Here is a 27,161-nt window from a genome sequence, read left to right as displayed (position 1 = left end):
CCTGTGTTTGTAAAAAGGGATGGGAACAGTCTCACGGGTGTGGGGACTTTAAGTCAGTGTGCGGCTTTTTTTGTTCCCATCCTAACTTGAGGCTTCTCTTGTCTCTCCAATAGTCAGCAACCATTAACTAGATAGAAGGAAGCAATATTCTCCAGGTGACAAGGCTTAGGGACGAGACACATTAACCTGGAATGAGTCAGTGAAGTGAAAACAAGCAGGCTTCCCTGAATGACACGCAGGCCTTTTATGCACTTGTCTTGGGAAAAATGCAGGATGGAGGAGCACACGGATCCTGGGAATTTGCTTGGCTTACTGGCATAGGACAGCAGAAACCTCCTCTTCCATGTTGAGTGTCAAAGTCTTTATATTCCGCTCCCCCCCATATGTTTTCCCAATAGTCTTCTATGATTATTGTAAATATCTGCAACCGATCCTACAGGATAAAGAACAAGACAAAAGCGCAACTGTGTCTTGCACAGAACTTTCCGCCTTTTCTTTCTCTTCTGGAGGTGACAGAGCCTGGGTCCCTCGCCGCGGGCTTTCCTCGTTTCGAGCGGCACCCTGCACCCCAAACCCGCAACGCACCCCATGGGGACTTTGCTTACACCGCCTGGGCCAGGCCTGGGAGGGGAGGGCGCTGGAGCGACAGGGGTGCTCGCCCAGCCCTGGCAAAGGCGCTCTGCACTGCCGGGTGGGCTCTGGCCACAAGGGAGACGACTCGGGAGAGTGGGAGCACAATCCCCTGGTCGGGACGGGAGTTCGATGAGTGGGGAGCAGGGCAGCTCCGGGGGCTTCCTCCCGCTCCCAACCTGCAGACACTCGCACGGCGCGGGCCGACCACTCCGAAGGCGGGAGGGGCGCCGCCCGGTAGAGCCACGGCCCGGCCCGGCCCGCGGGCCGGCGGCGCCCGAGCACCCCTCCCAGGTAGCGATGACCTCAGCGCCCCACCTGCGCCGCGGCCCCGCCCCCCGCCGGCTCGCCCGCCGCCGGCCACGCCCTCCCCCCGCGCCGGCCCCGCCCCCCAGCACGCGCCGCCAGCTGGCACCCCGCCCCTCCCGCCACGTGACGCCCCCGCCCTCCCTGCGCGCTCCGATTGGTTCTCCGGGCGGAGGGGGCGGGCCTTAGCCGACAGCACGGCCCCGCAACGCGGCTGCAGTTTTCAAACCTCAACTGTAGGCTCCGGTCCCCGTCGCCGTCGCCGCCGCCGCCGCCGCCGCCCGGAGCCACCTCGCAGGGGCCGGGAGCCACCTCACAAGGGGCCGGGTCACCGCTGGGGGCCGTGGTGCGGGAGAACACAGGCGGGTCCTGCCCGAGGCGGAGCTGCCGGACCCTCGCCGGGTGGAGCTGGGACCGTCCTGCCGTGGCCGCCGGCGCGGGGCGGACGGGAGACCCTCGGAGGGGCCGCTCCGAGAGGACCCGCCGCGGCCCGAGAGGTCAGTGTCCCCTCCCCGCGCGTCCGCGTCCTGCTGGGGCTCGGGGTGTCCTGGGGGCGGCGACCCACTCCCCAGAGCCAGCCCCCCTTGACCTCCGGGGCCGAGACCCCCAAGGCGGGGAGGAGTCCCGAGGAGGGGCCCGGGCGCGTGGGCGGGCCCGGTGGGCGGACCCGAAGCCCCCGACCCCCGGCCGGCGGAGGTGGGTCCCGACAGCCGCTCCTCAGGTGGCTCCTCGGCCCGGGCCGGTCGCCGCGTTCGGGGGGCGCCCTGCTTCCCCGGCCCCCTCTGTCCTGCGTGGGGTAGGGGTCCCCCCCCGGCACCCACTCGGCCCGGGAGCTGGGGTGCGCGTGCCGGCCGGGCTCTCCCGGGTCACCCGCGCCCCGCGGGGCCGCCCTCTCCCCGGCCGGTCCCGGCCCCGGCCGCCGCCGACGTGGTCCCTGGCGTCCCCGCCGGGTTCGCGGCCGCGACGTGGGCTCGGGAGCGCTCCCATCTGGGCTCGGGGGCGCGTCCTGCTCGCCGCTGCCCGCGTCCGGGGAGGGTCTGTGCTCCCCCCCGGGGAGCCGTCCCTCCAGCCCGGGGACGGAAGGCGCGGGCGGCCCCGGCCTGGGCGACTTCCCGGGACCCGGCTTTATTTCGGCGCCATGGAAGCCGCCGGAGCGCCCGCGACCGGGACGCGCGCTGTGTGACCGCGTGATGGCTCCGCTTTGACATTTGCCCGGCGCGCTCTGGGTTTCGGGGTGGGGAGAAGTCAGTCCTGGGTTTGAGTTCCCCCGGGAGAAAGGCCTGTGGAGAGGAGCTGGAAGAGGCTTTCGGCAGCTGCCAGCCGATATCAGTTCTTTGGGGGGCAGGGGGGGAGGGGGGGAGTTGTGATGAGATTAGAGGCATCCCGACTTTGAGTTGCACATTGAAATTAAGAAGAAAAAAAAGCTTTAAAAACCCACCCGCAGGGTCCAATGTCAATATCAGGCCTGTGGCTCCCAGTCCCGGCCGCTTTGCCGCAGCAGATGTTGACATCTGGGCACCAGCGATACGCGGGGCCCGCGGGGAGGCCCGGCTGGTGCGGCCCCTTTAAATCCTCGGGTCTGGGACCCGGACGGCAGGCGGAACCGGAGCGCGGCTTCACTGCGGGAGCCGGCGGACGATACACCCCCTCCCCACTGGCACAGCCTTTCGGAGGTCCATCCGAACCGCCCAGAGACAGGGTTCCCCCGCCTCCCAGATGCCTGTTTGGTGAACATCCCCCCACAGCACTGTGTGTGTGTGAAAAGGCAGCCCGGAAACCGGGCCCTGGTTTGAGGACCCCCCCCCCCCACTTCTCCCCCTGGTTCCCTTCTGAGCAGATGTTACCTTTTAAAAAATGTTTCCCATATTTTAAGAAGTGGAGTTCTTATCAGTAGCTGCTTTCTTTTTGAGATACATACACATTTTAGATTTTTTTTTCCCTAAATGATGGGATTGAAGTGAAAGATACTTACATGGCAGCATACTTGAATTTTAAAAGTAAAATTTGTGTAGTAACTTGAAGGCCTTTTTGTGTGCATACAGCATGGTTGCCATTTCTCTTGGGCTCATGGAATAGCGAGTTGTAGTTTGGTTAAGACAGAATCAGTTTTTAAGGAAAGTTGAGACTTGACTCATTGATCACTGTCAGCACACTAATAACCAGGCTGAAGGAGATGCAGGCATTTGTGGTTGTTTCTAATCAAACGATTTTATTTCTAAGCTAGCACTAACAGTGTTTTGCCACTAAGTAAACGTATTTTAAAAGCTGTTTGATAATTATGAGAGAATTTCCTTATCTGAATTTTCCTGTTTTAATCTTTGAGCCCAATTTAAAACCCAGGAATCAAGGAAATCCATTGCTAACTAACACTTTCACTTAATCATAAAATTGTCATGATATTGCACATAGATTGTATTGTAGAGTATATTTGCTGTGTATAAAATGGGCAGCTAACAATAGTGCTTTTAGATTTTCTGCTTTTAAAGGATTTTGCTTGATTCTTAATTTTTTAAAGACTTATTTTGCATCCTAAGGGTATTGATTGTGTCAGAAACATTAACAGTAATTTATGTACTTCCTTTCCATTTGGGAAAACTTTAAATATTTTAGTTTTCCACTGTGTGGATAACAAAATTCAATGATGTAATTTTAAGTGGTATATATTCTATGAAGACTATAATTAAAGCACATTTCTTTGAATATTTTAATTAACAAATTTATAAATTTAAATTACACATTTTTATTAAAATATGTTGTGATAAATGCAATTTTCAAGATATATTTTGTTAATTTTTTTATTTCTTTTATTTACCCCCTTTTTTCTCCCAAATACATTTATCCTTGAATTTTAACATCTAAACTGGTCAGTTTCTTTTAATATTTATATGCAGCACCCCTGACTTTTTGCAACTTCTTCCCCAAAAGAGGGCGCAGTAATACTTTAATCATTTAAAAATTTTATAATAACAATTTCATCTTTAATCCTCAAGTGATCATATTCCATTTTGCATTGGAATAGTTATGGAATAAACTACTTCAGGAATACTATAAGTAAACAGTATTTTATTTTACAACAGAAACTTAATTTTTCATCTGATGAATGGCAAGCAGTGTGTGTGTGTTGGCCCACTCTATTTCCATTTGCAGCATCTTCCTATACTGTTTCACAGTTACAGGTTTGATTCTTCTGAACGTTGAAGAGATGGCACCAGGCCTTACTGTGCTGGCACAGGATCGGGCCTGCGGTCCTTACTGGGGACTTCAGCCCTGGGTAGTATACATATTAGACTGCTTGGACTAGAGTCAGCTAACTGGCTTGCTATTGTGATTCTCAAATTATTAAATTCTTGAATTATTCTTTATATTCGATCTTAAAAAACCAAAATATGCTAGTAGAACACATAAGGAATACAGTCTCTTGAAATTGGAAATCATCCTTATTCTTGCGTCACTGCATTACATGTACTTCTAATCAATGACTAATTGAAAATGGAGCCCTCTGCCACGCTAGCAGAAAGATCCTCGTTTATTTTGATGGATGCTAGATAAACAGATCTCCAGTTTCTCTGATTCCTAGGGAAAACTTTGTAGCTGTAAATGCCCGTGTAGGAAGGAGTTGTTTCCTCATAATCTTGTGCCTCACTTTGCTTTCCATTGCCTTTCAAATTTATTTCAGGAAAATCTAGATTGAGCAGTCCTTAACAGGGCAGTGTCTGAATTAATTTCCTGATTGAGGTAGCTCTTAAAATGTTATCTTAGCTGAAGTAGGTATTTACATGAAACCAGGTGGCCACCTAGTCTGGAAAGGCAGGAAAATACAAAATAAATGGTCTGTTGGTATTGCGTTATAATATCTGATGAAATGATTTTATCCATATTTCCATATTTTGTGGCCATCCCTGTTTAGAATTGAAATTCTCTAGTAGCAATTTAAAATATCTTATTTTATGTAGCCAAATACCAAATTAAGCAGAGACTAGCTGCATTTAGAGCTCCAATACTATAATTTCAAGATAGATCTCAAGTTCTGCACAACCCTTGATGATTTGAGATATATCTAAAAATGCTTCTTTATTTCATAATTCTTATAATTCAGTTCATCAAACATTTTGAAAATTCCTACCAGGTGCCAGACACCATGCTGCGAGTTTAGCACAAAAGTAAGTGGTTATTGCCCTTTAGACACTAAACATAATTGAAATCTAACATGTTAGATATTGAGGTAGAGATATGTCAAAGGGTCCTGTTTGAAGCATAAAGGAGAGGCACTTAACCCAACTTTTTGGGGTTTTAACAGTGTCAAAGCTTCCGAGAGTAGGGGGGCGGGGGGAGATCCCATTTTATGTTGAGATGTGAAAGATGCATAAGAAAAGTTAGCCATTTAAGGGAAGGTAAAAAGGCTGTTTCAGGCAGGGAAGTATAACAGCGCTGTGGAGGCACACTGTGAGACATGGTGTGGCAGGAAATGAAGCTGGGTGCACCTGCCTCAGCCTCTGTGTGTCATGTGTCAGGACTCAATCGCTTGTAGGTGCTGGGAAGCCAATGAAGAGATCAAAGCAGACCATTTAGTTCTCTACGTGTTTTCATTTATTGTAGATATATTCTATTTTTACGAAACATTTTTGTTGGCTAAGTTTGGAATGAATATTATGATGAATATTTTAAAAATAGAGCTATTTAGAGATTTATAGAAATTGTCTTACTTTGATCACATCACATTTGCTTTCTCCTTTTAAAGCAAGGTAAGGCCCAGATCAAGTCTAACATTTCCTTCTGTTCCTTCCCTCACTGATCCATATCTGAATGCGTATTGTAATTATTATAATGGGCGATAATGAAAAAAATATTTGGAAATAGGCTTGAGAAATGCAGAGAAAACACTGAGGTCTTAAAACGGAGTAGGAATGGCTCTTGAACTTCTAGCCAAGTAAACCCTTAATGTATAAAGAGTTATGTTTTGCTGTTGCAAATGTGTTTCTGCACATAGAAGCCAGTCAGATATATTTACATCCATCTTTTTTTATCCAAAGGTATTTATTAAATTTTTATTGATTGTTAAAGTAGAATCTGCTTAGTGTAGATAACTTAAACACTGGAAAGTCTAGATAGTGCCATAATCCCACCACCCAAAGATAACCACTGTTAACATTTTGCCATTGTTTTCCAGTCTTCTGCTATTTGCTTTTTTATTTTCCCACAAAATTATCATATTGTTTATAAAGTTTTATGTCTTCCTTTTTTCACTTTATAATTTGAGTTTAAAAGATTCTTTAAAAGCACAACTTTTGAGTATATAATATCCTATTATTTAGGTGTATTTAACCATTTCCTGTTGTTGGACTTTGGGGTTCATTCATTCCACAGGTTTCTTTTTTTCCTCACAATTATAAAGCTTCATTGAACATAAATTTTTTACTACCTGTAGGATCCATATTGACATTTTTTTAAACTTGAGAGCAGAAAATACTTATTTGTAAATATATCTTAATAATTCAAAAAGATTTCTTATGAATAGATTACTTTGTAGTTGATATATTACAGCATGAAATAGACATCTTAGATTCTAGAATTTAGATGAGGTGCACATTCTAGACTCGGGACCCTGTATTCTGTCTCTGGTTGGATGTGATATGTTCTTGTCTTCATGTTTCCCAAGTCCTGATTGTGGGGAATGTAGCCAATTTGTATCCACGATACAGGTACATGTTTTCTTTCTGTGTGTGTGTGTGTGTGTGTGTGTGTGTGTGTGTGTGGCATAAATGTGCATATTCATGGACTTTTTAAAATTCTTTTTTAATTTTATTTTTAAACTAAAGTTTACATTCAGTATTATTTTGTATTAGTTTCAGGTGTATAGCATAGTGGTTAGACAATCATATACTTTACAGAGTACTTCCCCAGTACTTCCAGTACCCACCTGTACCATACATAGTTATTACAGTATTATTGCCTGTTATTCTCTATGCTGTACTTGACTTCCTCATGACTATTTTGTAACTACCAATTAGTACTTCTTCATCTTTTCACTTTTCTCACCAGTTCCCCAACCCCCCTCCTCTCTGGCAATCAGCAGTCTGTTCTCCATATATTTGAGTCTGTTTTAGTTTTGTTGGTTTCTTTTGTTCTTTAGATTTCACATAGACGTGTATTGTTTTTAAAATACATTTTTATTTCAGAGAGGAAGGGAGAGGGAGAGAGAGATAGAGACATCAATGATGAGAGAGAAGCACTGCTCGACTGCCTCCCGCACGTCCCCAGCTGTGGATCATGCACGCAACCCGGGCATGTGCCCTTGAACCTGGCACCTTTCAGTCCACAGGCCGATGCTCTCGCCACTGAGCCAGACTGGCTAGGACCCACATAGACTTTTAAATTTAGAAAAAATTTGTAAAAATACGATGACTTAAAAGAAATAGATTGAGCATAGGAATTGATAATTACTGACTTTTTAAGAGAGGGATATGTACCTGTGAAACTCAGTGTCATGAGAGCTAAAAAAAAAATACACAAATAGTTTATTAAAACAATAAAGACAGAATTATAAGAATCAAGTTTAAGCTAACTTGGGGTGAGAGTTTTGTATATGGAAACGGCACTCAACAGTGGCAGAGACTGAATAGAGACTATCTTTGGCTAGAATGTTAACAATATATATGTACTGGACAATCATGGCACAGTCTCAGGACGCACTGTACCGGTGTCATTCTACATGAGTTCATCATATTTTAATTTTTAATCTTTAGAGCTCTGTAAGATAAATTCTGTTCCATTTCACCTTCATTACACCAGAATAGCCACAATTAAAACTCCAAATAGGGCAAATGTTGGCAAAGAAATGGTAAGCCCTCCCACCCAGTGGCAGTGGAGGGCAAACTAGGATGCAAAGCAGGGACTTCTCCAGCTGGGTCTGTGATGTCTCATCCATTTAAACACAACATGGCAAAGTAATCATGTTGAAGAGCAAGTGTTGTGATGTTTATTGGAAATACTTATCTCTTATTTCTAAAGGAAGCTGTATTAAAATAGTTTACCAGGCTGCCATAATAAAGTTCTGCAGGTTGAGTGATTTAAGCAACATAAATGTATTGTCTCCACAGTTGTGGAGAGAAGAAGCTTGAGCCCGGTGTCCGCAGGGCCCGTCTCTGCTGAGGCCTTTCTCTTTGGTTTCCCAGGACGCCTCCCTGGTCCTCACAGGGTCTTCCCTCTGTGTGTCTCTGTCCTGATCTCCTCTTTTCATGGGGACACCAGTCCCATTGGGTTGGGGCCCCCCCTAATGGTCTCATGTTAGCTTAGCCTCCTCGTTAAAGGCCCTGTCTCCAAGTACAGTCGCTTTCTGAGGTACTGGGGGTTAGGGGCTCAACATCTGAATTTTGAGGGGAGCATAATTCAGCCCGTAACTGTAACAAAGTTAAATAATCTAGCTAAGATCTCATTGCTGGTGTGATGGATAAATGGGATTCAGACTCAGATGGGATTCAGTCCAAATGTTATTTCAGAATGCTACGCTGCTACCCTTAGACTACTAGTAGTGTACCCCCAAACCAGCTAGGACTTTGTTTTCCCAAAGACCAAGAGAGTGAGAGAAAAAAATTGTCTGACTTAAGAATAAAACCGAGAAAACATAGAAGCTGAAAACACTGACCTCAGTCCCACTGCTTCTTTGCTAAGCTGAATGTAGCTGGCGTTTGGATCTAGGAAGGTAAGAAACAGTACATGTCAAGTGAGAAATAAGGAGGGAAAAATGTGGCAGAGAAAGAACAAAAGCCTAGGGTGTCATTATAGAGGGTGTTAGGAGAATAATACTGGTCTTTTATTAGATAGGCATAGCAGAAAGTGAGAAGTATCTTAAAATATATAGTCTGCTGTTGTATGAACTCCATTACTATGAAACAGTAGCTGTGATGCTAAAACTGAATACATGTAAATATCACGAAGTTCGAGGTAAATATGAGCTTCACATGTAGATGAGAACTCCGGTATGGTCAGCCACTCATCCAACAAAATTATAGAGCTCTTCATACATGGCAGGCTCTGGGCCTGATGCTGCCCCCCCACCCCCCAAAAAAAGACACTCTTAAGACCTCTGAAAGTTTCTGAATTTAGTATTGAATTGTAGAGTCTATGAAACATTCTGCTTCTTGTAGTTATTCAGATGTCAGTAATATAACTCACAAAAGGTGAATTCACCACCAAGTTTGTTTGGCCATGTGAAATTAAATCTAAAAACAATAATCCTTACTTAGCTATGATAAATTACCTTGTTTTATGAAGATAACACTTTAAAGAATGAGAGTTTCAAAATGAAATTGAGTGATTGCTTGTATTAAATTATAACTTTAAAAATAATTGTACAGGTATATATATGTATATATATTGATTTCAGAGAGGAAGGGAGAGGGAGAAAGACAGAAACATCAGTGATGAGAGAGAATCATTGATCGGCTGCCTCCTGCCCACCCCCTACTGGGGATTGAGCACACAACCCAGGCATGTGCCCTTGAGCAGAATCGAACCCGGGACCCTTCAGTCTGCAGGCCGACGCTCTATCCACTGAGTAAAACCAGCTAGGGCTACAGGTTTTTTTTTTTGTTTGTTTTTTACAGTAGTTTTATTCTAAATGAAGTCAGTAACAGTTCAAGAACCATACCAGTTTCTGTGTGTGCATGTTTTTCCTGGTGGGGAGAATGTGCTCTTTAAATCTTCTTTTTGGTTGTCTTATAGCTATATTTGGAGTTGATAATGTAATGCACATCCTGTCTGAGATATCTTTTTTTTCCTGAGCTACATTGAAGTTATATCCTGTCTCTTCTCTTTTTTAAAAAAAAATAGGTAAGAAGAAGTGACTGAAAAGGCATATCTGGACGCCATCTAAGATGTCGAGGAGAAGATTTGATTGCCGAAGTGTTTCAGGCTTGCTAACTACAACTCCTCAAACGCCAATGAAAATGGAAAACTTTAATAATTTTTATACACTGACATCTAAAGAGCTAGGAAGGTAAGGAAATGGTGTGATACGTATGCTGTTTAAATTCTCAGTTTGGATTTGTGTGTCTCTGGTTACATAAAACTCAGTCATTTTTTAACAGGGATTAGAAGGAAGTCATCATCTCTGTGTTACCATACAGGCCCCGTCTTAACTGACGGCAGGGTTAGTGAGCTGTGATGTCTGCGGTGTCCCCCAGCTTAGGGTTGTTATCTGAGGGGGACCTGGGCAGCGGCAGCTCAGCCTCGTGACCTCAGTGAAATGACTGTCCCTCGTGGTGCTGTAGTTCATCTGAGAAATGGGGTGAAGATAATTGTATAAATCTTACATGGTGGTCGTGAGGACTATATTAGTTAATATTTATTAAACACTTAGTAGAGTGCTAGCTAAGTTTTTGTCAAAAAATTCCTATGATATTGTGTTTGGGCTTAAAAAATGATGTTTAGATTCTCCCCTTCTTTCCTAAATTAAACAAAAAAATAACTCCTATTTGATATTAAAATTCTGTATAAAAAAAGAATGTATATTCCATCAGTAAAACCTGTACTTCCACTAATACTAATCTGTTTTGACTTAACCAAGGTGTAAATTCCTTAATGACCTGAGATTATAAGACCATTTAGTGCTATCATTTTAATATTTATCGAAGTTATAAAAGATATACCAAGGTATTTAAGTTATATGTTCAGCATCTGTGGAGCTTTAAAGACGCGTAACAAAGGGTTAGAAAATGTGATCGGCTTCCGTCTTCAGTTTGATTTTAGTTCTGGAGGCAGTGTTTTGGCTTCTGTTAAAATGGTTTACTAAGTCTGTATTTGCATTGATAAATTTACAGTAAAATAGTACAGTTGGTTTTTACTTAATTTCAATGTGAAAGCAAAAATTGACCGAATCATGGAAAGTAATTATGTTCCTGATGGACGTCGGGTGCAGTCTTTATTTGGCAAAGTGAGGACATCTCCCTCACCAGACTGAGAACTACATGTTTCACATTTCATATTTCTGGCATATTTACTTAATTATATGTTAAAATATATGAGTCCTTCAGTGGTGTATTAAAAGATACAGTTTTTAAAACCTTTCAGAATGTTTTAAAAAATGGTTTTGCTCTAAATCTATGATGATTTCTCTGCATTGTCACAGGGAAGCATACGTTTCCTTGTAGTGACTTCTATCTCACATGGATAGTCATAGAACCTTTGCATGGGAAGGACTTCGGTGGTCAGTAATCCCCTAATGTAATTTTTTATGCAGGGCAGCAGGCTTTTCTATGATTTTCTTGACAAGCTGTTTACCCAGCTTCAATGTGACTGCTTCAGTGATGGGGAACTCAGGACCTCAGAGGTCTGTTCCTTTTTGTGAGCACTTCCTGGGCACACTGGGTTCTGCTTTCTCTCTGTCCGAGTCCACAGGAGGCACGGTTCCCTTTGCAGCTGCTTATCATGTCCCTGTGAAAATCCTCCAGAGATTTGACTCTGGCCAACCACTGCTGGTTTCCTTAACCGCTCATCTTATGACCTCAGCTCCAGATAGCCTTCTTCTGAACCACTTTGTTTTTTCCATTGTTCGTCTGAGAATAAGGAGACTTGGGCTGCACATAGTATTGTCAGTATCTTACCATCTACAATAGAAAACAGCTTTATTTGAGGAGGCCTAAGATCCCATTAGGAGTTTTCTTTCTTTTTTTAGCAGCCATGTCAAATATGTGTCATATGGCATCCTTCAGTATATTTTGTAAAAACAGATGAAACTGGAAGTCAGTTGACCTATTTTTACTCTGAACCTAAAGTTGTCTAAAGTTGTGTGATCTACTTAGTTGTGTGATTTCCTTTTCTTGAAGATGAGAGGGGGGGACTAGATGTCTCCAATCTTCTTTCTCTTGCAAAAATGTTTGGAAACTGTTTTGAGCAGGTAACTATGCCTTGAACAGTACACACAATAAAGGGCATTCTTTTCTGTTTTTCTGAGTTACTATTTTAATGAGTAAATGTACATACAGTTATTAAATTCGCAAAATAGGGGACTTGGGAGCTAGAAAGTCTATAAAATTTCTTGGAGGAAAAATTAAACTTTGTAGAGGACAGTATTAATAACTCTCAATTGTGTTACAAATAAGATGCCATCATAAAAAGCATAAACTTGAATCAGATCTACTCTTTAACATTTTAAGCAAAAATTCTTGAAAGAATCTGATTAAACAAATTCAGATTTCTAATATCCCATCTTCTAATATCTTTATGAAAGAGACCTAGCATTTTTTAAAATTGATATGGTAAATATTGATATATCTAGTAAACCTTGATAAGTTGGAAATCATGACATTTCCACTGCCAAGAACTTTCTTTAATTTTGTTGTTGTTAATCCTCACCCCAGGATAATTTTTCCATTGATTGTCAATATATTTTTTAGAGAGACTGGAAGGGAGGAAGGAAGAGGGTTAGGGAGGGAGGGAGGGAGAGAGAGAGATGTGAGAGAGACACCTAGATTGGTTGCCTTCTTCAGGTACCTCTACGAGGCCTGGGGGTGGAACCTGCAACCTAGGTTTGTGTCCTTGACTGGAAATTGAACCCTGACCCTTCAGGGAGCAGCCGATGCTCTAATGAGTGAGAAACACAGGCCAGGACTAAGTTCTTTTAATATCTTTACCAGTTTTAATTAGGAGTATAATTCTGATTAATAGAAATTAGCATTATGATCTTATTTATCTTGAGGCATGTACATTTTGAAATATCTAAATGCATAATTCTATCATGTAGTGAACTACAAAGTTACCTTTCTAAATCAATTGCTTTTTATTAATTTTAAGATGCTAGTGTTTTAGAATTTATTTTCTTTAGCAAACTAAAATAACATGCAAATGTTAATAGTTCAATTTTGACTATTCTCAAAGCTCTTTGTGTTGTTCCTGTTTTTTAACACGTTGGGTAAGTTTTTTCTACCCTCCCCCCAACTGAGGCAAGTTTCACAGGCCTCTGTGGTTAGAGGGTGAGGCTGATGCCGAAATAAACGTCAGCTTCCTCTGTGGTCGCCCTCCCCCTCCTCTCACATTTTATTGTCTATTCTAGAATGCAGAGGGTAGCTACTAGACCTTGTTGCTGCTGGGAAATCTAGTCAGATTTGCTTTTTTAGGGTATGAATTAATTACATATACTTGGTGTGGGTTTTACATTTTCTTAGTTTTTGTTGTATTGATGGAGGAACATTATGTATTGAAGTTTATTTTGATAATTCTAAACCACAATTAGCATTTTAGAATAGAAATCAAATACTTTTTTTCTAAGTCATTTGATAATTATAATAAAAATACATAACCTTCTTTAATGGTATGTAAATGAAGTAGTGACTATATATAAGTAAAATTTTATTGGAATCTCAAATAAGCTTTAAAAATGTAAATGCTTTAAGTACAGGATCCAGAATAGCACACTCTATGGTATTATAGTAGTGGCTTAACTTTTGCACTTATTCAACAAATATTTTAGTTTCTATTATGTGTTAGTTAGCTAATGTAAATTTTATAATTACTGTAGTAACTAGGACAGATAGGGTCTCTGCCTTCACTGGACTTTTACTTAGTGGTGAACACTGGCAAATAAATAATTATCAATATAATTTGATCACCTTTGCTCTGAAAACTAAACTTGCTTAAGAAAGCATATTAGGAATACCTGAAATAATTTGATAAAAAGTATTTAATTTTGCTCTTTGTTTCTGAGAAAATCCTGGCTTATAGATACATTCATAAAATTATAGTTGAACTGAATTGTCACAATTAGTGCTATAAAATAAGTGGACAATTTTCTTGGCCTACTATTTCTGTTTCCTAAGTGGATTTCTTCATAAAACTTAAAATTTCCTTTCTGTTTTAGATAAATGTTGTTTCTAAACCTAAGAAAGAATTGGCAGAAGTGTGTGAGTTGCACTTATTAAAAAACAGCTGTCTTAAAAGGAGGAATTGTTTTGTAGTGGTTAGAACAGAAAGCCAGGAATTCACATTCCACAGTGTAATTCTTGGCACTCTGATCCCATATATGACCTTTCATGAGTCATTTAATCTTAGTCTGACTCAGTTTATTTGGTAAAATCTATAAAATACAAGTGGTTTGAAAGAAAGTTAAGGAAATAATTAACTTTTTTTGTGTTCATTGAAATGCATCAATTTGTATTTCTTTGCATACAGTAAGAAAATAACTTTTTAATCTTTATTGTTCAGATTATTACAGATGTTCCTCTATTTTCCTCATAGCTCCCCTCCACCCAGTTCCCACCCCACTCCAGGCCTTCCCTCCCCCCACACTGACCCCATCCATAGGTGTAAGCTCTTTGTCCAGTCTCTTCCCGCAACCCCTTCCCACTGAGAATTGTCCGTCTGCTCCCTTTCCATGCCCCTGATTCTATTACATTCACCAGTTTGTTCTGTTCATCAGGTTTTTTTATTCATTTGATTTTTAGATTCACTTGTTGATAGATATATATGTATTTTTTGTCACTTTGTTGTTCATAATTTTTTATCTTTACCTTTTTCTTCTTCCTCTTAGAGAATACCCTTCAGCATTTCACAAAATACTGGTTTGGCAGTGATGAACTCCTTTAGCTTTTTCTTATCTGTGAAGCTCTTTATTTGACCTTCAGTTCTAAATGATAGCTTTGCTGGGTAGAGTAATCTTGGTTGTAGGTTCTTGCTATTCATCACTTTGAATATTTCTTGCCACTCCCGTCTGGCCTGCATAATTTCTGTTGAGAAATCAGCTGACATTCTTATGGGTATTCCCTTGTAGGTAACTAACTGTTTTTCTCTTGCTGCTTTTAAGATTCTCTCTTTGTCTTTTGCTCTGGGCATTTTAATTATGATGTGTCTTGGTGTGGTCCTCTTTGGATTCCTTTTGTTTGAGGTTCTCTGCACTTCCTGGACTTGTAAGTCTATTTCTTTCACCAAATAGGAGAAGTTTTCTGTCATTATTTCTTCAAATAGGTTTTCAATATCTTGCACTCTCTCTTCTTCTGGTACCCCATAATTCGGATGTTGGTACGCTTGAAGTTGTCCCAGAGGCTCCTTACACTATCTTCATATTTTTGGATTCTTTTTTCTTTTTACTTTTCCTGTTGGGTGTTTTTTGCTTCTTCGTATATCAAATCTTTGACTTTATTCTTGGGATCCTCTAGTCTGCTGTTGAATCTCTGTATATTATTGTTTATTTCAGTCATTGTATGCGTAATTTCTGATTGGTCCTTTTCCATATCCTTGAAGGTCTCACTGAATTTCTTGGAGGTTTCTAGAAGATTCTTGAGTAGCCTTATAACCGTGGTTTTGAACTCTATATCCAGTATTTTGCTTTCATCCATTTCTTTCATTTGTGACTTGTTTCTTTGTCTCCACATTTTGGCTGCTTCCCTGTGTTTGTTTCTGTGTATTGGGTAGCTACTAAGTCTCCTTGAGTTGATAGAGTGGCCTTGTGTGGTAGGTGTCCTATAGGGCCCAGTGGCTCAGCCTCCCCAGTCACCTGAGGTGGACACTCTAGGTCCACCCCTTTGTGGGCTGTGTGCACAGTCTTGTTGTAGTTAAGCCTTGATTGCTGTTGGTATCACTGGGAGGAGTTGACCGCCAGGCCAATTGGCTGTGATGACCAGCTGTGTCTATACTGGAAGATCTGTTTTGCAGGAGACACCCTTATGGGGCAGGACTTGTTTCAAGTGGGGCTTTGGTGCTCACTGAGTCTGCCCTTTGAGTGTGTCTCTTATGGATGTGAAGAGTTATAATCCAGTATGGTCTCACACTGACCACTGGGTACACTGGCTCTTGGATCTCCAAGAAGGTGCAAAGTCAGCCACTGTCTGGGGCCGCCCAGCAGGAGCTATGGAGACATCTGCAGATTCCTCCTCTTTGTATGGGGTTTGGAAGTGCCCAGATGAGGCCCAGCTGTGAAGGCAGGCTGTTGCTGCTGCCGGGCCTTGGGCCTTCTTTTGGAAGCTCTGGGGCTCTCTGACCCAGCTGCAGTTTGACAGGTTTTAGGCGGAGAAAGGACAGGCCATTCATATGCAAAAGCTGCTGCGCACAGCTGGGGTGGGGTTGTAAATTGGGTGGGGTGGGGTCTCTGGGAATCACCAGGGCAGAGCAAACAGCAGTGGCTGCCAGTCAGCCCTGCACCGGAGAGGTCCCCGGGTCTCTGCGTCCCGCGCCCCCACGCAGGAACAATGATCGCTGTGAGCACCTCTGAGAGAAAGCCGCCCCCATGTTTCTGTCCGGATGCCAGACAGTTCAGTTTCTCCCCGTATGTGTCTGGGTCCCCCAGAGTCTTGCCCGGAACTGGAGTTCAGAGCAAGTGGGAACTTGTATCTTCCTCCCGATTAAAAGAGCAGCATATCCAGGTGCCAGCACTTCCCACACCTCCGCACCTCTTACCAGTCTCACTGTGCTTTCTTCACCTCTCTAGTTGTGGAGCTTCCACTCAGCCAGCTTTCCTGTGGTGTTCTGCCTTTTATTTATTTTTTTAAAATATATTTCTTTATGGATTTCAGAGAGGAAGGGAGAAGGAGAGAGAGATAGAAACATCAATGATGACAGAGAGTCATTGATTGGCTGCCTCCCGCACGCCCCCCACTGGGGACTGAGCCCTCAACCCAGGCATGTGCCCTGACCAGAATCGAACCTGGGATCCATTAGTCCACAGGCCTGACGCTCTATCGACTGAGCCAAGCCCGCTAGGGCGGTTCTGCCTTTTAGTTGTAATTTTGATGTGGTTGTAAGAGGCAGCAAGTATAGGTGTTTACCTATGCCTCCATCTTGGTTCTCTGATAAGAAAATATCTTGTAGTTAAAATTAAGCATCCTCAAAGAATAAATGAAAAGTTCTTTCAGAGGATCAGGTTTGTCCATGTAGATTTATTGCGTTGATTTATATCTTGATAAATATAGAAGAGGCAAATTATAGCTTGGTTACTTTTTTTGGCAATAGTAGCCAAAGTTTTTCAGTGTGATTTCTAGTGTATTTCATTGGCATTAATTTGGAGGAAATTTGGGAAATAAAGAGGAGGAATCTTTGTCATCCTGGTCCTTGAGCACAGTAAGTAAAAGAGAATCAAACAATATATTTTGGCCCCACCCCAAACCCAAAGGCCAAATGAATTAAAAAGCCTTCCTTGCGAAGCACCTGGCATGCCGTGTTACAAGTATATGTAAGGGGTATTGGGACAAGAGGAGTGGTGGGACAGAGGTTACTCTCTGCAGGTCCTTTATTTATACTTGATTTGTTAGTATCTAGAGAGTAATTTGAACCTTAGGATAGAGCTCCTTAATTTTGGATTTCTTGTCCTCAGGCTTAGAAGTTGTATGAATGGGCTTTGAACTCTGAAACCCCTCCGAAATTGTATGTAAAACTTCCTATTTAAGAGCACATGTACATTTTTCTGGATAGGCAGTTAGTAGCTTTTCTTAGTCTCCTAAAGTAGTATTTCTCAAAGTAGCATCAGGTCTTTGGGAAACTAGATTTTGAGCAACTATAGGCTAAGAATATACAATTTGCCTCTGTCTTTAAATTTTGGCTGAGATGCTGAGCACTTGTATTGGAGAGAGCTAAACACATACTCCTAAAATGACACACATGATGGTAAGGGGTGTATTTGTACATAGCTGTTGATAAGCATTAATTTCTTAGTAGAAGGCGAACTGTCTTTAGTTCTCTCCAAAGGACAGATATACCTTTGATACCTGTTACAGGCTTCATAGACTACTGAGCAATACTAAGAGATTTACTGGTAATACAACTAACAAATTGTGATAGGAAGCTTCAAAGCTTGCTAAAAGTGCTGTTGAAAGGCAGAGTGATTACACTAATAAAATTAAATGTCAAGTACCAATTTTTGTGTTCGTCTTAATTGTTTGCATTTGAGGGAAAGCCTTTTTGATTAGAGTTAAAGCTATTAAGACATGGTTGTGGGGAAGAGATCAAGATACATAGCCTCTCTGGAGCCTGCAAAGCAGAGCAGCATTGACTATAGGATTGTGTGTATTAAACGTAATTTATGTGGAGAGGATGGCGTGGAGTTGGCGTACAGTGACCACGTATATATTAATAGGGAAGAACAAATGTAATTCTGTCATCCTACTGCGACATTTGCCCTTTTTATTTTTATGTGGTAATACTAGACATTTTATAAAAGTACATGCAGCCGTTTAAGAGAAAATAGATAAATTTCATGGCATGATTTTTTGAAAAGGCTGATTCTAAGTTGGAGGTATAGCAGTGTTTGTGTTGTACCAATATTGTTCTTCATGGAAAAGTTAAAATTGCTTGTCCTTTCTTCCCCAGGGGGAAGTTTGCTGTGGTTAGACAGTGTATATCAAAGTCCACCGGCCAGGAGTACGCTGCCAAGTTCCTAAAGAAGCGAAGGAGAGGCCAGGATTGCCGCGCAGAGATTCTGCACGAGATCGCCGTGCTTGAATTGGCCAGGTCCTGTCCCCATGTGATTAATCTCCATGAAGTCTATGAAAACACAAGTGAAATCATTTTGGTATTGGAATAGTAAGTATACACTCCAGTAAATTTGTAGTCCCTCCTTCATTGGTGGGATAGGGTGATGTGAAATGTCAAGACAAGAATGATAAAGGTATTACGAGATCTTGTTAGCATTCCTGTTGATAAGCCATTACAGGAACATAGGTAGTTTATGTACATCTACTTTCACAAGGCTAAAAGTGCAGCCCCACAGACACTAAAACTAACTAAATAGCAGAAGAGCCTCGGATACTACCAATATGATTCATTGTTCATGCATTTTTGTGATTACATGTGTCAGATTCTCCAGGTGACCTTTAAAAAGTTATCTGCTTACATGGCATCTGCATGTTTGACTACTTGAAAAGTAGCTGACATTTTTTCCACCTTCATGCGCTGCCCAGAGGCCCAGAGTGGCCTGGGTGGGGCAGAACTCCTGCGTCGTTGCCATGGTGACGATGCAAGCATCCCGGCCCGGCCGCCGCCATCTTTGTCATGTCGATTTGCATATTCCATCTTTATTAGATAGGATATGCTTTACTTGAGATATTCCCAAACATACCTTTTAAATTTGATGACTAACCATCTAGATTTTTTTTTTGCATGATGTTCTAAGACCTTTTTTATCTTAGTATTTAGAGTTAGTCCTCAAAAAAATAAAATCTCTTGTGTTAAGTGATATCTCTGTTTTATGGATGAGGAGCTCAAATAAGTGACTGGCCCTAAATTATATTGCTGTAAATAGCAGATTTAGGAATTTAATTATTTGATTTCCAGACCTAGGGAATTTTCACTATGCCTTTGTCAACATTCTTTGGCTGTTCAATTTTTTAAAAATACATACATACATACATACATACATATAAATAAAAGACTTGGGTTCTGGCCCTAAGTATTCTTTGTGAAGCTGCCAAACAGGATATTGGTGAAGAATATTGATTTTCACCCATTTTATACAGATTGAGATTCTGGTCCCTCAATTTACTGTGTGACCATGTATTGGTTGCTTTATCCTCGTTGTACATGTTTCTTCATCTGTAAAATGGAAATAATAGCCACCTACCTCACAGGGTTGTCATGAAGATCAAAACAGGTGATATTTGTAGTTAAATAAAAAGGAGTAAAATGGAGGGGCGGCAGAACTGAGCTCCGAGTGTCAGCTGTTATTTTTATTGCAGTTAAGGCAGTTATTATTGAGTTCCAATGCAATTTAATTTGTTAAATATTCAAATATTAGTATCCATAATTTGAAATATTCTAGTCATCTACTTTATTCCTTAAAGATCCCTCCCACGCCCTTCTTCTACTCTAAATGTGTATACAGAGACTAAAATGTAGATGGCTGCGTGTCTTTTACTTCACAGGAATACAGTATTTAAGAGAGTCATATTTAGGTCAATGATTTTTCAAGTTTCTATTATCTGAATTTTATGTCAGTGCTGCAGGTGGAGAAATTTTCAACTTGTGTTTACCTGAGCTGGCAGAAATGGTCTCTGAAAGTGACATTATCAGACTCATCAAACAAATACTTGAAGGAGTTTATTATCTGCATCAGAATAACATTGTGCACCTTGACTTAAAGGTAACGTCAGATGTAATTATAAGCACCACTACCCTCGTTCCTTCTCTGCTCTGGGTTTGCAGGGTGGCAGGCTGGGCGGCAGGAAGCAGCAGTCAGATCTGCGGTCCCGGCGGCACTGGTGTGCTCCCTGTTGCCCTTGTGCTGCGTGGACTTAAGCTTGTGTGGGCAGAGGAGAGGCCTGCATGTGCGAGCAGCTCACAGTAGTCACTGGGCTCTTAAACCACCCGTTCTCCATGTTCTCAGCCATAAGTCACCCACGCCACCTTCCTCTCAAGTCCTGATCTCCTGTCTTGTAAACCACCTCCCTCTAAAACCCTCAGTTCTGACCCATCCCTGAAGGCAACTCCCTCCTCATCCTCATTCCTTTGCTCCCTCACACTCGCCTTTCTCTTGAGGCTTTCAGTCTTTTGCTCCTCTCCCCCCCCCCTCCCCAGATCATTCAGGCCCCTTTCCCAAGCCCTGTCACCACCTCAGCCCCTCACGGTACTAGCCTTTCTCCTTATCCTTCCGCCACAGCTACTGAAGGACCTTAGCATCGGAATCCATCTGCATCTTATTTTTTGACATTGCGCTCTTTCCTTTCTATATAATTTCCCTTCCGTAGACTTTCCCATCCAGATTACTGTCTAACCTACAGTCAGACCCAGGACCATCATACTGTACGCAACCATTTTCTGTTTCTGGAAATGTATGCATTTTATTCCCTCAAGCCTTCGTTCATGCGATTCCCCAGGGCACCTTTCTAACTGGCATGTCCTGTGTATCCTTTAGGATTCAGCTTAAGCATCATCTCTACTGCAGAGTCTTCTTGGGCTTTATTATGGGCAGAATTAAGTAGTCTTTATTACTGCATATTCTATATCTCATAATCAGTTAATCAGTCTATGTATCCATCTTTTTCCCCAAACCAAGAATCCTCTGAGTGTATTTTTTACTTTATTTTATCTTTGAATCTATAGCTCCTTCTAAATAGTAGTTTAGTAAATGTTTCATGAATGACTCAGTGAAATATATAAGCAGTACATTCCACTTAATTTACCTCTGATCGGAGACTAGTAGTGTTTTATTGCTGTATAGTACTAATCATATTTTTGTTGTGCTTTATTAGCCACAGAATATATTATTGAGCAGCATATACCCTCTTGGGGACATAAAAATTGTAGATTTTGGAATGTCTCGAAAACTAGGAAATGCGTGTGAACTTCGGGAAATCATGGGGACACCTGAATACTTAGGTAAGAATTTCCTCTTATTTTCTACACTATTTTGAAATTTATTAACTCAGTGACGCCTCTACGTAATATATTTTAGAGCATGTAACTTCAGGGTGTATTTGGCTCAGGTATTTTAGTACAATGAAATTCGGTGTGACACACTTGAATGAACTGTAATGAATATTAGATTATTGAGACATTCACAACAGTCCACAGCATATTAGGCAGATAAGTTCAAAAGTTTAATGTTTGGGTAAAGGAAAGTTAGGGAGCAGGAAAAAGGGGGAAACAGATCAAGTGGGCCGTCGCTGCCTTTGAGGCCGGGCAGCTGGGTAGCCTCACTTCTCCTTCTGTCCTGCCCCAGCGCTGATGCTATTGACAATACAGAGATCTGCAGTTCGCAGGAATCAGTAGCAGGACTCCTCGTTGTTTGTTGGTGCTGCTTTAAAATGTGAGATTTTGCCTCAGTTTGTAAAAGGATTTTAAAGAAATGTGACCAAAAAATTATGATTAGATAATCTAATAATATTGTGCTAGATCAACGGATTAGACTGTGAAGATTTTTAAGTTATATGAGGCCGCATGTAACTGTAGAGTTTTAAATTTATAGTGGTAGTAATCTTTCTATACTCTTCTGTTTCTGTGTGTATCGCTATCCCATGCAGGCATTGAACTACGCAGAGCAGGTGCTACTCACAGCAGGCAGCTGGCGTTCCCTAAGTGAAAAACGCAGTCCATGACTAACTTCTGAAAGTTAATAGAGACTAGTGTCCTAGAATGAGTTACTGTAATTCTAGATAACACAGCTCCCAAAGCATACGCAGCGGTTGTAGGTGCTGCAGTGACAGCTGACGATATGCAGGTCTCAGAGGCTTTATCACCAAAGCTGCTAGGCTTTGGAAACCATCTTTCTTGGAGAACTTAGGAAACCACACTGTGAAACCAAACAATTACTATACAAGCATAAGTCTGAGTTTGTACTCGACTCATTTGAGATTTGTGGTAGTGTTTAGAAAGTATAGATAATTTATTTTGCATTTTAAAAAGCACTTGGGCAGGGACGAGGCCGGGGGAATGAATTGCGTAGGAAATTAGGGATATTTCACCGACTTGGAAACCCAGAACGCATCCAGGAAGCAGTTTGCTCCTCGTGTCGTCGTACGATGCACGGATGCTATTGCCCTGAGCAGGGAAACTTAAATCAGTCTAGGGAAGTGACCCAGACTGATCCCACGAGTAGTAAAATAAGGTTTTAAGAAGATTCTAGCTTCTAACACTTTACGCTTCAAAATTATTTTTTCTGGGATTAATCTAAATGATTAAAAAATATATATATGTAACTACCAGTTCCACCAAAGAACGTTATTGGGGCTTTTGAATCATGTTATTACATAATTTGCTTAACATTAGATAAGTTTAAATGTCCAGTCACAGGATAATTAATGTGATGTTAAATTTCTATTGATCTTATTATTAGTAGTTCTTTAAAATTAAATCCAGTTTAACTTAATGTAAAGTAATTTTCATTATTTTAAATTTGTCAGTATTGAATTTTGAATTCTATTTTTCCTTTCAGCTCCAGAAATCCTGAATTATGATCCTATTACCACAGCTACAGATATGTGGTAAGATTTTGTTAGTTACCTAAATGCCTTTATTAAAAGTTGGGTAGTGTATATTCTAGGGTTCTTTGATTCTAAATGTAAATAATAAGGCTTTTTTGAAAAGGTTTTACTCAAGTGTCATTATTATGCCACAGGAAAGTGTTTATCTACCCGTTCTTTGTAAGTAGCACTTCGGCTCTGAACCAGAGGTACAGAAATAAGCAGGAAAACCCTTTCCTGGAGGAAGACTAGATGCAGTGAAGGAACAGAACAGCCACCGTGCTGTGCCTCACTCTCTGTCAGAGATGACATGCTGTTACTGAGCGTGAGGAGGCAGCAGACAGGCACCGGGCGGGGGCGTCTGAGCTAGGCCGAGAAATGAGCACAGGAGGGCAGCTCAGTGCAGAAGTGTGGTGTTCGGGGGCATATCATAAAAGATCGGCTCTCATGGACGAGGGTGCACCGAGCTCTGGGCAGCCCAAGAGGACCGGGAGCAGACCTGGAACCGATTATGTGGCTGTAGTTGGGACCACTGTGGGCTCTGACTGCAGGCCACGTGGAAGAGTTTAGGGGAGATTGGGGTTCGTGGAGCTGTGATGCGTTTGCCGAGGAAAAGGGTCCTGCGGCTGAAGGAGTGGGTGAAGCATGCTGTCTGTGTTCTCTTTCTGTGACTCCCGAGCACAAGACTTGCCGTTAACTTATTGAAGGCTCTGAAAAGTTTTGTCGTAAAAAATTGACCCGCCCGACTTCATGCCTTGCCAAACTTGCAGACTCTGTTTGCACAAAAGCCCTGCTTATGCCTCACAGATCGTTACTGTGTCATTGGACACCATCTGGAAAATGCTGCTCTTGAGTGGCTTTGTGTACTAGGTAGCAAGTGTTGGTGTGAAGGAAGACTGGAGGCATAATGATACATATTTAATATATTTATAACTGCATAACACATGTGCACTTCTCCGTATTCTTTTTCTGTGAGGCAGACTTTGACATTATTATTTTAGTTTTAATAATATTATAGGAACTTAGAAAAACAATTTAAGTCTGTAGTTTAACTGTAAAGTTGAAGACAGGAATATATATGTTGAGTATCAATTTTATTTTTTATAAATGTTTTAAGATTAACACATTTAAAATTCCTCTTCTCCCTTTTTTGCTTTTCAGGAATATTGGTATAATAGCCTATATGTTAGTAACTCATACATCCCCATTTGTGGGAGAAGATAATCAAGAAACATACCTCAATATATCTCAAGTTAATGTAGATTATTCAGAGGAAACTTTCTCATCAGTTTCACAGCTGGCCACAGACTTTATCCAGAGTCTTTTAGTAAAAAATCCAGAGTAAGTAAGAACATTAATCTGTTTACTATTATAAAATAAATAATTTATGTTTATTAAGAAACATACATTCTAAAACAGTATAACACTATTAAAAGTATGCTCTCGGGTAAAATGGGGAAAGAGGTGGTATGAGAGATCATTAAATAACAAGTTCATAATTTCAAACATGGAAAATATAAAATACAAAACAGGAAATTTTGGAGTGAAAGGAAGATTTGGGTTCTTTTTCTCTCAACCTGCCATTAATTCCTGAAATTCCCTAAAATAATTAGAAATAGAAGGTTTACAATACACACGGCTGGTTGATTTGTAGTGAAATGATCACAGTGATGTAATAAGTGCAAATGCCTGATGGTCAGATCTTGAAGGATCATCGGTGCTCTTTGACCACCTACCAAAGAAGGGACTTGAAACTATGGCTTAGGACTCTGTCCTCACTCATTGGCAACTTCAAGGCAGGAAAAGAAAAGGCAACCTCCCTTTTGTTTGCTAGGATCAGCAGTGTTTACTTTAAAAGGGCCTGGCTATCCTTAATGCAGAGCTGTGGTCTAGCGCCTTGGGCTGGGATTCTGGTGTTATTACTTGTCAGGACATTTATCTCTGATAATTATTTCATCTCAGGAGAACTCAGTCTCCTATCTGTTTAAGAAAAAAACCTCATAGGTTTGCTAATTATTTTATTGGCCCAAACCAGCTCTCACTGGCTATATTTTGGACATGACAGTTGAAATAGTACCACTACTGTTTGTTTCTGGTTATAGGCAGTTTTTATTTGCTTCTTCTTCTTTTTTTTTTTTTTTTTTTTTACCTAGATTCTAAAATTTCTCTAATGAGCACATTAATTTTTTTATAGTTAGAAAAAAAATGAACATGAAGACAAAGACTAAGGAAACAGGTTTTAATGGTAATGTGTTTGTGTGAAGGTTGGCGTTCTGGGATAGATAGGTGTTTTCTTACTTTTGAAAGATTGTGATATTTGACTACATTACTTTTATAATAGAAATCAAAGTTTAAAAACTCAAAATGTTAGGTAAGCATCATTGAAGAGTAGCTTTTGTTTTTAAGACTTAGCAGTGACTGCTTTTAATAACAAAATAACAATAGATATAAATCACTTACATATATTTTCCTTCTAAGAGTCTGTCTATAAACCCGAGACTTTATAATTTTACTAAATTTTATTTGTGAGGATAACATCCATTCTCAAGCTTTTTGACTAGATTGTTTTATCTGTAAGCTCCATGATAAATTGAATTTTGGGCACATGTCAGAATTAAAGAAATTGCTAGGTACTCCAGGTTTCCTATTCTTCTTCCCTTCTGTACTATGGGTATGTGCTATTTTCATAGTTACAATATGTAACTTGATGATACACTGAACTGCAGACCTTTCCAAACTGCTACTTAGTTCTCAGTTTTTCCTTGGTGTTTTCTCTCAAAGGAAACGACCAACAGCAGAGATCTGCCTCACTCATTCTTGGCTACAGCAATGGGACTTCGGAAACCTGCTTCTCCCTGAAGAAATGTCCAGTCCCCCTCAAGGTCAGGACCACACGACAAGGTCCCCTGAAGACAAGACTTTGAAATCCCCCTGCAATGGCACCTGTGAGGATCGAGAAGACAAAGAGAACATCCCAGAGGACAGCAGTGTGGTTTCCAAAAGGTTCCGCTTTGACGACTCGTTGCCCAGCCCCCACGAACTGGTTCCAGATGTGCTCTGCTAGCACTCTTCTTCTGGTTCCAGATGTGCTCTGCTAGCACTCTTCTCCCTGACTCATGTGGCCCGAACTTGGAATTGGAAATCCACGCCAGCGTGTGACTGGTTTGTAGCTTTATATGTGGCCTGTTCATATTGTAAATGCACTTTTGCATAGGAGAATTTAGGAAATTGTTTTAAAATGGCATTACTAGTTACTAGCATAATTTCATTTCCTATCCTGAAATACCACTGTGCAGAGAAGAAAAGACTTAAATATATAACCAAAAATAAAAGTGTGCATTGGAATAATTTAAGTTCAAATGGATTTATCAAAATGTTTTATATATCAGGAAAAAAGAGTGATTTGAGTTATATTATGGTTGATGTAAACTGAAAAAAAATGAAGAGCTATTTTATATTTGAAGATGTTTTTGATTGCTGTTTTGAAATTACATAAGATTCCCATTATATGTAGTCTGCTCTATGAGATAGGTCCTTTACCCAGAGCAGGGGGCGGGGGGTGGTTACGAACTAGAACAGGGATGTTACATACCAGTTAGAGCAGAGGGAAGAGGAGCATGGCATTTCACTCTCCATCTTCTTCAGATGTAATCGGATCCGACAAATGGAAAATACGGTTTACAAGGCTAGAGGATTTTCATCTTCCAGAATTTCTAGAGTAGAAGATACTTAGGGAAAACTGAGTGCGCTCCATTTTCAGTCAGCCAAACACCTTAATTGACTTAGAAGAAAATGCTGACAGACTTAGGTGACTTACCGAATTCTAGATGTCTTCTCAGTCTTGAGATACAAGCCAGGTATTCAGAGTTCTAACAGTGTGCGTTTAAAACGTCACAGCACCCGTGGGACTGTGAGCACAATGCCGGAGTCAGCAAGGTAGGTGTGGTCATCAAACACGATGCCGTGAGCTCTTCTGAAGTCCCCGTGTCAGTGCCTAGTGGGGTGCGGCTCACAGAAGGCCCTCTGCGGAGGGGGCCTCACGGTCTTCTGGTGGGACCAGTGCCAGTAAGTCCTGGGGGACAGCAGGACGTGTGCTCGGGGCCGGGGACTGTGCAGTCCCAGCGGGCAAGTTCACTCCTGGGCAATCTTCAGTGACTGCACAAGTTCACTCCTGGGCAATCTTCAGTGACTGCACAAGTTCACTCCTGGGCAATCTTCGGTGACTATTCAAAAGTCTATTATTATACTGTCATGTTAAGGTCATTGTAGTCTTTATATCCCCAGCATTTCTTGAAGGAAAGTTATTTCTATTTGTGTGTGTATATATGTACAGGTATATGTATATATGTA

General features: G+C 41.5%; 1 protein-coding gene across 1 annotated transcript; it reads left to right on the top strand.

The window, feature by feature from the left end:
- The first annotated feature begins 1,153 nt into the window (after positions 1-1,153).
- STK17B (serine/threonine kinase 17b) lies at positions 1,154-26,902 on the top strand. The gene is made up of 8 exons (XM_079782498.1): positions 1,154-1,433; positions 9,766-9,931; positions 18,226-18,438; positions 19,849-19,993; positions 21,102-21,228; positions 22,784-22,832; positions 23,973-24,152; positions 25,593-26,902. The coding sequence occupies exons 2-8, from the start codon at positions 9,810-9,812 to the stop codon at positions 25,873-25,875; spliced, it is 1,119 nt and encodes a 372-aa protein (XP_079638624.1). The 5' UTR covers positions 1,154-1,433; positions 9,766-9,809; the 3' UTR covers positions 25,876-26,902.
- Positions 26,903-27,161: the final 259 nt, after the last annotated feature.

This window comes from Cnephaeus nilssonii (assembly GCF_951640355.1).
Source record: "Cnephaeus nilssonii genome assembly, chromosome: 10".
NCBI lineage: Eukaryota > Metazoa > Chordata > Mammalia > Chiroptera > Vespertilionidae > Cnephaeus > Cnephaeus nilssonii.
This window is presented reverse-complemented; position numbering and strand designations above follow the sequence as displayed.

Coding starts and splice junctions, on each gene's coding strand:
- STK17B (XM_079782498.1), top strand. CDS start 9,810: ATGTCGAGGAGAAGATTTGATTGCCGAAGTGTTTCAGGCTTGCTAACT. Junction 19,994..21,101: donor TTGTGCACCTTGACTTAAAG/GTAACGTCAGAT, acceptor GTGCTTTATTAG/CCACAGAATATATTATTGAG. Junction 22,833..23,972: donor ACCACAGCTACAGATATGTG/GTAAGATTTTGT, acceptor TTTGCTTTTCAG/GAATATTGGTATAATAGCCT.